This window comes from Typopeltis vanoorti, chromosome 12, assembly GCF_054136105.1.
Source record: "Typopeltis vanoorti isolate ZY-2024b chromosome 12, IOZ_Tvanoo_1.0, whole genome shotgun sequence".
NCBI classification, from domain to species: Eukaryota; Metazoa; Arthropoda; class Arachnida; order Uropygi; family Thelyphonidae; genus Typopeltis; species Typopeltis vanoorti.
Genome location: NC_143560.1, coordinates 60,297,330 through 60,310,760, shown reverse-complemented (window position 1 = coordinate 60,310,760; position 13,431 = coordinate 60,297,330). Strand labels below are relative to the sequence as shown.

Here is a 13,431-nt window from a genome sequence, read left to right as displayed (position 1 = left end):
AAAAATATGGATATATGGCTTATTTTGCCTATTTTCAAATGGAGTATCCCTTGTATTAAATCATTGGCTTTTTTTTTTTTCCTCCAATTCAATTAAGACATTGATATGCATTTTAAAAACATAAATTGAAAGAAAAATAATATGAGGAATGATTTTTGACATACCTTTACAGAATCCTCAAGTTTAACTTTTTTATGAAATGCCATCAGAAAAATAACTAATAAAAAAAAAACATTAGAAATGAACTGTGAGTAATGAGCTATAAAAACCATTTAGGATTATCATTTGGATAAAAATACATTAGAACTTTTTTTTTTCAACATGGGATAAAAGAGAGATAAAAGTATATGAAAACTAAATGTTGATATTAAAGATATGCAAACTAAAAACAGAAGAATACATACACATATTATAAACATTCACCATCCCTATGTGATCTCAGAGTTGAAAACTCCACAAAATACAAATTAGCCAAGATTCCCACCAACAGAAAGCAACACAGAAAATCCAATACAAACATTAAAGCCGACATAACATAGACTCCATTTGCCCTTGAGCTCTGAAGACGACTTATGTTGTTAGGTTGAAACAGCTCATATCCCGTAACTCCCATTTTTTATCTTTCATTTTTAAATTTAGTAGTTCATCCTTGATACAAGTCCATTATGTAATCACTGTATGTATTCTTCCATTTTTAGCCAGCTTTTTTTTAATATAAATTCTATAAAAGTCAAAATTATTCCTCTTATATTATTTTTCTTTCAATTTATGTTTTTAAAATACATATCATCAGTGTTTTAATTTAATTGTATTAAACAGCCAATGATTTAATACAGGGGTGCTTAAGGGTCAAAGCTGTATAACTGAGAGGAGACCTCCACATAGCCTTTAAAGGAATGCGGAGAACCGACCAGGGCTTCTGACCTAATGTCCAATCCTCACCTTCTCGTGGTGCACCCTGTTGGGTATCTACTTGGATACTGAACGGACGAGGATGGGCTGGCAATTTGGGATTTAGCCGACCAAATTGTATTCTTATTGGTTAAACCAAAATATAAAATGATGGTACAACATGACAAAATTTCATGCCGGCTGGGGCGTCGCCCGGTTAAACAAGGCCCCCGTTGTTTTCACCAGGGAACCAGGGCGAACAGCGAAAAGTCAGCTACTGGAACAAATCTGAAAATAAACCCCAACTCAACATCACCAGAGTTAAAGATCGGTACTATCAACGTAAGAAGCCTGAATGGCATAGAAATGGAGCTAGCTGAGGAATTAGATAAGTACCAGATCGACATAATAGAGGTGACTGAAACAAAAAAGACCAAAACTGGTGAGATCTTTCTGAGCAATAAATACAAAATGTTATATTCAGGCAATGACAATCAAGGAAAAGAAGGAGTAGCCATAGTATTCAACACAAAATACGAGGCTAATCTTCTTGAATGGCAGTCAGTCTCAAGTAGAGTAATGTGGAGAACTGGACAATGAGACTTATTTGTGCCTATGGTACCACAGAAGGTTCTACTAAGGTAGAAGTGGAGGAATTTTTTGAGGCTTTAGAAAAAGCAACTGACACAATGAAAAATGAAAAGTTGGTCCTTGTTGGGGATCTAAATAGCAGAGTAGGAAATGATTGTGAGACATACAAAACTATTTTGGGAAAATTTGGAGAAAGACAAAGACAATGAAAATAGGCAGAATCATTGAAAATGTCAACTGTGTTGTGAATGGAGAACCTGTGGAACAAGTAAAACATTTCACCTATTTTTAGGCACGATTTTTAGTGAAGATGGTAAATTAAATATAGAAATAGACAACAGAATCAGCAAAGCTGGTATGGTGGGAAGTCAATTGAATAAATTCATATGGAATAAGAGAGAAATCAGTCGGAACACTGAATTAGCTGTGTACAAGACAGTGTTCAAACCAGTTTTAACTTATGGATCTGAGAGCTGGGTCAGAAGTAAAACACTTAACCAAAGACTGGAGACCACAGATATGAGAGTTCTGAGAAAGATTATAGGCATGAACAGATGGCATCAATGGCAATATCATATTAAAAACGAGGATATTAGGAAAGAACTTGACATTGTCAGCATCCAGGAATGCGTTAGCAGAGCTAATCTCAGGTGGTATGGTCACTTAAATAGAATGGAAGAGGAAAGATTAGCAAAACAAGTGTTCTCTGCCAGGATGGCAGGAAAACGACCCAGAGGAAGACCAAGATATAGGTGGATTGATACGGTACAAAGTGCCTTAGACGATTGAAATATAAGATCTGATTATGTTGGAGTCTTGACAAGTAACAGACTGATTTGGAGGAAAATTGTAGATAGGAAATTAATAATGATGTAATTTTTTTCATGTAGTACTATCATATCCTGTACACCCCTTGAGGGTACATGGCAGGAATTTGATGATGATGATTTAATATAAGGGCTACTCCTTTTGAAAATAGACAAAATAAGCCATAAGTATTGATATCACTTAAGAGGAGTAACATGGAATTTCCAAGAAAATAATATAAAAAAAATTCTATTTTTGCCAGTCTTCTGCTGCTTGCCAGCTGGTAAAATTGAAAGTGGGCAAGTTTTTTTTTTTTTTTTTTTTTTTTTTCCCCTGAACCTTAAGTTTTCATCCTGTATACAGGTAAATTGGTCAGAGATGACAAGCAGTTAACAGACAAAAATTCTGTTAGTGAATAATAGGTGTCATAGTGTATAGACAGAGAATTAACTAATGTCGGCAGTGAGTTTTATTATATAAGCTCCTGGAACTCCTAGGAAGTGTTATGCAATAATATAACATAGATGTTTATTCATAATATGAATTGTCCACATCCTGAACAGAAATCCAACAGGTACTTGCTATTATTGTTATTATCTTTATTCTTTTTATCCAAATTTTTTCAAAACATTTCTTTTCTAGGATTCATTTCTTATTCTACTTTGTTTATATCCCCCAACAAGGTAAACTTTCTCTGTATGCTGCACTATCTACTGATCATAGTTCTTTGGGACCAGTCACAAATAAGTCCAATTTCTGAAAAGGTGACTTTTCACTTCACTTTAGTACCATTATGATATCAGTTGGAATGTTTATACCTGGCAATCAGCAGGTTTTTTGATGATATGATGTACCTTTTTTTTTTTTTGTTTGTTTGTTTGCAGTTTAACTCAATATAGGAAACAGTTTTGTCAGTGAAGTTTCAAATTGTAAGTACATCCTGTTGTACTCATTATCAAAATGGATACCTAATAATTCAGAACAGTGCAAGTAGATAATTATTATTATTATTATTGTTGTTGTTGTTGTTGTTCCGGGCAACTCCAAGGAGTCGACAGACTCATCGAGGGAGGCCCTAACATCATGTCAAGAACAACTATTCGACATTCACACAGTATCTATCATACCTTGCCTTGAACTCATTCACGGTCGTAGCACCCACAACAGACTCTGGAAGCTTATTCCACTCATTCACTACTCTCCAAGTAAAAAACCTAGCTCTAACACCCTTGCCAACCATGCTCTTGCCCAGCTTCCATTCATGGCCCCTAGTCCTCCCACCACCAGTCATATTTTCAAAAATATCTTCTGGATCAATCTTATAGAAACCCTTCAGTAATTTGAATATCTCAATCATATCACCCCTTCTTCGCCTATCGACCAATTTCTTCAAACCACAAATCTTCAACCTATTCTCATAAGGTTCATTCCACAGACCTGGTCACTCGTCTCTGGATCTTCTCCACTTCCTCCCCATCACGAAGAAACCCTGGTTCCCATAACTGGGCACAGTAGTCCAGATGGGGGTCTTATCAAGGCTCGATACAGAGGAACAACAACTTGTTTGTCTCTGCATGTTAAAGTATTTTTCAGAAGCCAAGTGATTTGGTGAGCTGTTTTAGTCACTTTTGCAATATGCCCCCTAAACTTCAATTCCCTATCCACCAACACTCCCAAATCCCTGGCCTCATCAATCTCCTGGAGTACGGTTCCTCCAATGCAATATACTGCTGCTATTCTTTTCACCCCAAAATGCATAACCTTACACTTTGCCACATTAAACTGACATCCATTTTTCCTAGCCCAGTCCTCCAAACTATCCAAATCGTCTGTAAAATTTTGACATCCTGTGCTCTCATAATTGCTCTACCCAACTTTGCATCATCAGTAAACAAGTGAACACTTCCTCTCAAATCCTTTCCTATATCATTGATGAACAAATTGAAAAGCAGTGGTCCAAGAACAGAGCCCTGTGGCACTCCACTAGTCACAAGCCGTCTTTTAGACTCCACTCCTGAATAAACCACTCTCTGGTATCTCTCCTTCAACCACCCTCCTATCCATCTCACCAATCCTATATCTATCCCCATCTGCTCCAGTTTACTGATTAGGGTTCTATGTGGTATCCTATCAAAAGCCTTAGCAAGGTCCAGTAGTATTGCTGTAAACCCATCACCCCTATCCAGTTCAGCCGTCACTGTGTTATAAAACGTGAGCAAGTTACTGAGGCATGATCTACCCTTCACAAAACCATGTTGTCCCCCCATACAATATCCCATTTTCATCTATCCAATCCTGTATTCTTTTCTTGACTAATTTCTCTAAGACCTTGACAATGATTCCTGATATGCTAATCGGTCAGTAATTTACAACAGCAGTCTTGGAACCACCTTTATGCAGTGGAACTATTTTCCCCTCTTTCCACCCCCTCGGGACTAACCCAGACCCAAGACTCCAATTAAACAAAATGGTCAAGGGTACTGACAATTAAGCATTGGATCAGAATTCCTATTTGGCTGTATTGATTCCTTAAGTTTATGTAGAGACTGCAATCTCCTCCATCTTATATAATTGATCCCTTGGTGACCTTGTTTTAAAATGTATGAGTATGATATGGCACTTTGGCTGGATGAGTGGGAGGAGATTAGCACATCATCAGGCTCTGGGTTCAAAGTCCATAATAACATGGCTGTTTGTGAAAATCTTCAGGTAATATAATTTTTTGTCACCTTATGTGAGACCACCAAAAATTTCCATGTTTGGTCTCGGCAGGTTTCCAGATTATGTAAACCAGCCCATGATACAAATATGTAAAATAGGTGTATAATCTTTCATATGGTGTGTGTGTGGGGGGGTGCATTATGAGAAGAAATAAATTTAAAAAAAGCAAATTTCACATAATGAACAATACTTAAATGTGAATACCTCCTACAAGAAATTGTAAAAGCCTATCATAATGCCATGGGTGGCTAGCTAAACATTAGATGACCCATGAACCTTATACTAGATATGGAACAGTTAACCTGCTTCAGGCAAGGTGGTGATGAAATTTATCTTCTTCCAGCTTAATTTCTCTCTCTCTCTCTGTGTGTGTGTGTGTGTGTGTTAATATTTCATTTTGTGATTTTTTTTTTATAGGTGCACATGGGGTTGGCAGAAGACATATCAAAAATAGTCTTATTAGTAATCACCCTGATAAATATGCCTATCCTATTCCCCGTAAGTAAAATTTCACTAATTCTATTAATAGTATTGTGTTTTGATTTATTTGTATGGTTCATATGTAAAAATTTATTCTGCTTGTAATATATTCATCTTTTTAAAGACTAGCAAATCATTATTATATTTCATTTTAATTCACCTTTTACATAAAGTGCTACATACTTTTTTGCAACAAAAAACAAAGCATATTATGGCTTCTTTCTTTCTTTCTTTCCCTTGTTATTCATCCCGGCACTGATTATAATGACAATCTGGGTGGGCATACTTTATTAAAAGTATTTAGGAACTTTGTCAAGCTTTTTCAATTTTGATAATTGAGATGACTTGAATATTTTTGCTGTCTAAATTCTATTCAGATATGAAATTTTATTATTATTTAGGAACCTCCACAAACTCCTAAGACTCATCGTAAGAACCCATTCGCATGAAATTTGTCATACCCTTTTTTTTTTTAAATGCTCATTTGCCAATGATCTATCCATCCACTCCTCGCCTTGAGAAGGGAAAAAAAAAAAGAAAAAAAAGACCTCAACATTCTTATTGTACTTTTTTGGAGTGAACCTCTTGTACCCTGCCTACTACTCCACATATAAAAGTTGATTTATTAGTTTTCATGATTTTATAGAAAACAAGTTCAGATTTATATTGCATTCGAGTAGTAGTAGTCAGCCAAACTTGAAAATTCCACAGAGAGTATAGTTAGTAGTATGTGCTCTAGCATTAACATGATATAAGGACTAATCATCACACCAGGGTCTGATGATTTCAATTTAGGTATTTTGCTTTGTAGTGTTTTTTTTTTTTTCTTTTTCTTTTTTTTCCCCCAAAATATCACAATGCTACTTACCCTTGTTAGTTTCGCTTGGATTTAAAAATATCATTGTCCTTTGGTGACTTTGTACAGATAATATATGTTTTCATTTTTGGCATTAGTGCTTAGTAATCTGTGCACTAATATTATAGTGATCGATCTAAGACTCATAACTAGACACATTTTTAAAGAAATCTTTTTGAAAGGTTATGATAAAAATAAAAATTAAAAAAAAAAAAATTCATTTACTAATGCCAGATGTATCAAAAACAAAGGCAAAAAGTTCTACTTGGCCAAAAATTATATGAATTAGTGAGATGATAGGCACAGGAGGATATAGATATAGGGATAGAATGGAAGTGATATTATATTATCGGTGAGGATAGAGAGGGGTCCTGTGGAAGGAATATTGTTGAAAGATGCAGCTAACAGAAGTAGAAGTTCATCTAGGAGGCAGCATATTCAAGGCTATCTGTAGATGTCATACATGGACAAATTAGCTTAGTGAGTACATGGTGAATAATTTTTTTGACACCATTCAACTGTGGGGATATTGATTTGGGAAAAAACGAGGGGGGGGGGGTGGTTTCACTTCCAGAGAAAGATAAATACTTAAAACACATTTCATCTCCATTAAACATAGACAACTAAATCTAAACACAGTAATCTAGATATTAGCAAAGGGATTGTATCGAGCCTTACAAAAATATAAATCATTACTCAGGTAAATATTTTAATCCATTATTTTGCATACAGTAACTGAGGTGTTTTCAAAGGTTAATGACAACAGAGCACAATGTAATAAGAACAAGAAATTCTAAGATGTATTCAAATATTCTAACTATTTCCTCTAGGTCAGTCTAGGGTGATCAGTTTTTTTCTTGATTTTGGTGGTGGATGGCAGTGTCCCATATTTTTGGCAGTTCTTTTTACATCCAGATTTATTTAAATTGGAATTGTGCTATAAACGTATATGGAGATTTGCCAAGTAGCTTTCACTTTTGAAGCAGTTTCTTTTGGATGACAGATTTTTTTTCCATCTTAGCGCATTAGAGGGTGATTGAATTCATTGTCTGCTAGTCCATTCAGCAATCTTTCAATGAAAAATGAAGGTATGATTTTCTGTACAGTGTTCTTGCATATACTTCTAACTGTAGAAGTATATGCAAGAGCATATAGGTGGTATAAATCCCCTGAAGTCCTTTTTGTTAATGTAAACTAAATAAACTAAATCTGAGCATAGTGAGGGATACTTTTTTGTGTTCATCCACAAAAGACTTCTATAAACTTGTAGTATGAGTGAGCTAAGGTTTTTTTTTTTACATAGTCTAGAAATCCTGCTCTGGAGACCAAACTTGGAAATTTTTCAAGCCACTTCAGATCTCGAATAAGCAGGGAGGTGGTCTCATACTGGGTGATGAAATTCATCTCCCACCTAAAGACAGTCACATCTAAACTCACAGTGGGATTTGAACTCACAACCCTTGTTGGTTGGAGAGCCTGATACACTAAAAACTTTTCCAGTTTTCAAACAATTACACAATTCTGCAAATAATTTTCAGCATTCTTTCCTTTCCATTGATTTACATGATCTGATTTGTTTTGTTTTTACATTCCCATTTTTTAATTAAGAGTTTGATTCCTGCTGTGAGTATGGGCATTTGTGATTGTGTCAGATGAATTTCATTGCCTGGTGTGAAACTCTTGCCCAACTTATGGGAAGCTTGAAGTAGCTTGAAAATTTTCCATGCTTGGTCTCTAGAGCACAGGTTCTGGATTATGAAAAAATATAAAAATGGAAAAATAAATCCTTATCCATCCATGGTACAAAATGTACTATAGGTTTACAAATAACTTTTTGTGGGTAGGAGCAACATAAAAAAAAAAATAATAATAATGATGTGGCAGCTTATAAAAATGTAGTGCAGGAAATCAGTTAACTCTAAGCCATGAAGATAATCCTAGAGGTGAAGTTGCAGGCTTTTTAACTATTATGAAAACCTCAATAGTAAATTACAGAGGTATTTAAACAAGCTTTTCATTGTAAATGAGCATTGTAAATTCTGCACTCCCATCCCCCCTCTTGCTTTTTATATCTTGCTATGGAACTTAGTTTATCTCTGACATGTGGTATTTAAGAAAAATGGTGGTAGAGGGGAGAATGTATTTTTTTTGCACTGTTTTTTGGTGACCGCCTCCCACAAAAGGTTTTATTAAACCTATATTTCATTAGTACTATGAGTGGGCTAAGGATGTTTTTCTGTTTTTATTTATTTTATATTAGTTTTTGCATTTTTTAAATTTATTTTTTCATAATAAATTTAAATTATGAAACATGGAATTTTTTCAAGCTACTTCAGGCCTCCAATAAGTGGGATGGTGGTCTCACACTGGATGATGAAATTCGTCCCCTACTGAAGGACCTCCTTGACTGAGGCTAGGTTTCAACTCAGACTGTTAATTGGTGAGTGAAAACACTAACCACTCAACCAAGTATTGGAAGACCCAAATAGACTTACAGATTTCAGCTAAACAATAAGGGTCAGGAACCAAGTGTGGGTGGGTGTTGGCTGAAATGCTGATTAGAAATTATTTTTGTAGATTTAATGGAAATATTGTACAGCACTGAGGAAAGGAATAAATGTTAACTTTCTAAAATTAGCCGAGTTTAAAAACATGAGCAGTATCATCAGAATAGAAAGTTAATGATATTAAACTATCCCAATGCTATTACACTGTAAGAAATTCTTTGTGCTTGGTTTTATATTTTATCTCTACATTTTTTATGTTTATATCCTTGTCTTTCTTCATAATATGGTATGAAAAATATTCATTTTTACCTTTTAATACTTTTTTTTTGGAGGGAGGGGGGGGTGGATCCTATTTCTGATAAACTTTAAAAATCCTGTCAAAATTTTGAAAAAAAAAAAAATGCCACACACTGTTATATTAAATTGCTGATTTTCAGCATTGTCTTTAATATCAAATTTGGATATCAGTTAAGCTTAACATGAGTAAAGGTATTATTATTATTGAATAGGCACCTCCAGGGAGTCAAGGACTCATCGAGGAAGGGTCCTTCAGTATGTGTCTTTTATATTTTATTTATATACAGTATTCACTTATATTTAATTTGGCATTAGGTTTGACAAAAAAAAAAAAAAAAAGAAGGTACTGAAATTTTTTAATCTTTGATAATTTTAAAATGTTTTAAAAGAATGAGCATGTATCACTCAACCTAAAAGCTTAGAACTTCTAGTTTGTTATTTTAATGTTTTCAGTATCGTGCATACATGCAGGCTACACAGAGGAAGTGAGTCTAGTTAGATTTAGAGCCTCGAGTGTGACCTGTGGTTGCTTATTGGTATCATGGATTGTTGGGCAAGGAAGCTATAAAATATAGTAAAAATGGAGTAATACTCCAGTCATCCAGAATTTTCAGTTTTTATGTCACCATTATCTAATTCCTTTTACAGTACTTTTTCCTCCAATTCTAAACTTTTTTTTTCTCAGTGGCTTCCAGAACATTCTGCCACATTTGTTGATATTTATCTTATACAATCTTACAAAAATCTTCTCATGACATTAACTACTTTTATACATAGCATAGCTTTCTTCCATTTTTATCTGTATTCTCTCAGAGAATCTGCTTAATTGCAAAGAATTTTCAATGTACTTTCTTCTTTTCTAGGACTGCCTCTTGAACTTCTCAAGTCTACCATGAGGTTTAGATTTTTCTTCCTTGCATATAGAGAAATCCAAATACCTCCCTTGTGATTCACTAAGTTTTCTTTTGAGTTTGCCACTGAATCTCCAAGGTAGCTCTTGTTTTCACTTTCATTTTACTTCCAATAATATTTGTATATTTCAGTCTATGTTGTTGTTATGTGTCATCGAGTCATTTTCAGCTCTTGGTGATCTTGTTAATAAAGGCTCTCAACTCTCTTGACCTCTTGTCTTTTGTTTCAGCAGTTGTAAGTTCAAGTTGGTAATGTCTTTTATGTTGTCTATTCAACTCTTTTGTGGTCTTTCTCTCCTTCTAATTCCCTCAGTCTTTTCCAACATAACTGACTTTTCCAATGATTCATCTGCTCACATGTGTCCCAAGTATATTAACTTCTGTTTAGCGATCATTGTCTCTAAAGAGCATTCTGTCTTTATACTCTCTAAAACTTTCTTATTCATTCAGTCAGTCAATGTGATTCTTAATAATCCAGCTTTCACATCCATACATCACTACTGAAAATACCATGCTTTGACAGTTCTTACTTTTTGTGACCTTACATCTCTATATTTCATAATTTTTGTCAAGCTTTACATAGCTTATTTTTTTTCCCCATGGCTATCCTTCTTTTAATTTCATCTTCACATTTACTGTCATTTCTTATTCTGGACTTCAGTAAGTCATAACTTTCAATGATCTGTATGTTATCTCCCTCAATTGCATATTCATCTAAATTGTCAGAAGCTATCACTTTTGTTTTGCTGACGTTTAAATTAAGCCCGGCTTTGTTGTCTTCCTTTTTAACCAATAGAATCAACTCTTCCAGATCTTCCTTAGTTTCTGCTATTAAGGTTGTATCATACCGATACAACTCTCATAGCAGAATATCATATTGATAATATAATATGATATCAATATGATATTCATTTTAATCCTGCTCAAAATTAAATGATCACTTTTATTTTGAATCCCTTATATACTCTTGTATCCTGAATCAGTGTTCTGACATCCCTGTCAATAACAGTATAGTCAGTGAGCTTTTTGGTGTCTTGACACCATATGAATGTGTACACATTTGTTTTAATTAACATGGTATTAATAAATTAGTAACATGGTATTAGTAAAAATAATAGCAGACCTATCTGGTTGCAAAATGGCTATGATTTTCACCTGTTTAAACTTTTGGTAATATACCTGTGTTTAAAATATTTGTGAAGAAATCAGCTTGCCACATTATCACCTTTTTACTGCAATTTATTAAAAATTCTGGATGAACACTATTAAATCTCAGTGACTTTCCTTTTTTGAACAGCCATCATAAGCTCTTCTTCCATGAATGGCAAAGAGATACTGGGATAGTCAGCAGTTTTAGTCTTTTGAAAATAGACTTTTGTTCCTTAAAAATTTAGAATGTGATGACCTGACTTTGGCTCTAGATATTTTGATTAGACGAGTGGATATTTGGTTTGGGGTGACTTCAGCTTTGGGTTGAACACAATGTGAGCCACTGCCCAGTTTTTTAAAAACCTTTATTCCTTCCTACTACCGCCTGAAGTACAAATTTGTGACTGTCTCATTCTATCTACATTTTCTAGCTCCATTTATTTCATGAAGCAGTCTCTCAGCCACATCTATTAATTTACTGTCTTGTAGTCATACGGTTTTTCACATATTTCATTCCATCATGGTATATATTCTATATAAGATCCTAGTGGGACATATGTTTTTGCTGTGGCTATAATCATATTGACAAATCTGTCATAGTTTCTGACTTGAGCCAGTATCCATTTTATATTTTTATGCAGCCCAGCATTTCCAATTTATTTTAATATTTTAATCGCAGAACCTTTTTCACCCTGATAAAAAAAACCAAAAAAAAAATTAAAACTAATTTATCGAAAATACAAAAAAAAAAAAAAACAGATTAATAATGGTAAAGCAAGTATTATTAATTCAAACTGGCAATGAATGTGAATGATTAAATATCTTTTTTGCTTTCAAAATTCTATTATAATGATATTATAATTCAGCTGTCCAGATATGGACAGCTGAATTATAATATCAGGAGTGGCATCCAACTTACTTGTGTATTTTGTTTTTGTCGCAGTGTAGAGTGAAAATTTGCTTTCACACAAATGTAGTACTAAAGAGCAACAAGCAGCAGATTGCCTTTTTGAATAAATTTGGAATTTCTTCTTTTAAGTCACACCAAAACTCCTTTAATGAAACTTCATTAAATTTGACTCTTTTTTTTTTTAACTTGTTTATCAGATCGATGAGATTTTCATATTCTGAATTATATAGTTCCTCTGGTTTTTCTTTAATATTGAAAGGATTACCCAATAGTTATTGTCATCTTTTAGTAGAGGAAAGTATTTATTTAACGCCACATTTATTGATTTTAGATGATAAATAATTTCTTCTTGAATTTCATCATCAATTTCACCGTTCAAAGTTATTATTATTATTTTTTCCAACAGCCATGGTCCAGTATTGTAACTTTTGTAATAATGATCATAATTTATCTTTTGTGTTGAAAATATTTACATTTTTTCCTTGAAGGGAAAGAGAAGCATAATTCAATTTTGTGAATATACCTGCCAGATAAGCAATTTGACTCAACCACAAAATGTTTCTAAAGTGATCTGCTAATAGAAATTTGTCATTGTGTAAGACTGAAGCGAGTTCTCGTAATTCAAACGATCTGACAAGAACTCTGCCACTAATTTCAGTATGTGCCATGTAAGATGTGGGCAGCCAACATATCGTCACATATAATTTTGCATAATCTTGTTTTTAACGGTCGTGTTTTCACAAAGTTCATTCATTCATCTAAAGTACATTTTAAAGATGAAGGGATATTTCAAGCTACCAGTGCTTGTCTATGAAGAAACAGTGACTACTCATACATGATTTAACAACATTTTTAATTCGTTACCACTCATTTCATGTCCTATCATTGACTTCGCACTGTCACTACATACATCGACACGTTTCTTCCAACTTATTCCATGAGTATTCATAAAATCGTCGATACATTTAAATATCATTTCTTGTTGTATTGGTTTGTAAATTTTCAGAGTAACATGTCTTCTTCCATAAAATTATTGTAGTAATAACAAACAAAAACAAATAAAATTGATAGGTTTGCAATGTCCATTGTCTCACCTAATTGTAAAGAGTTCCTGCTCAATATCCTCAGCCATATCATGAATTTGGCATGAAATTTTATCAATTTTTTGATAGGATTTCTCATCGAACATACACTTGAACATCTTTGATGTATGGTTTTATGAGAGTTTCAGAAATTGTATGTGCTTCCCTGCACATGCTGTATGCTATATGGCAGCTTACTTTGTAGAAAGCCATTGTTGTCCTTTCGTTA

At 33.9% G+C, this 13,431-nt stretch overlaps 1 protein-coding gene across 1 annotated transcript in view; it reads left to right on the top strand.

Moving 5' to 3' along the window:
* Positions 1 to 13,431, top strand: part of LOC150100826 (peripheral plasma membrane protein CASK-like) — a 710,225-nt gene that overhangs the window by 646,408 nt on the left and 50,386 nt on the right. The window contains exon 19 of the mRNA XM_090401913.1: positions 5,428 to 5,508. Within this exon, the coding sequence (XP_090258039.1) occupies positions 5,428 to 5,508 (81 nt within the window). The remainder of the gene's footprint in view (positions 1 to 5,427; positions 5,509 to 13,431) is intronic.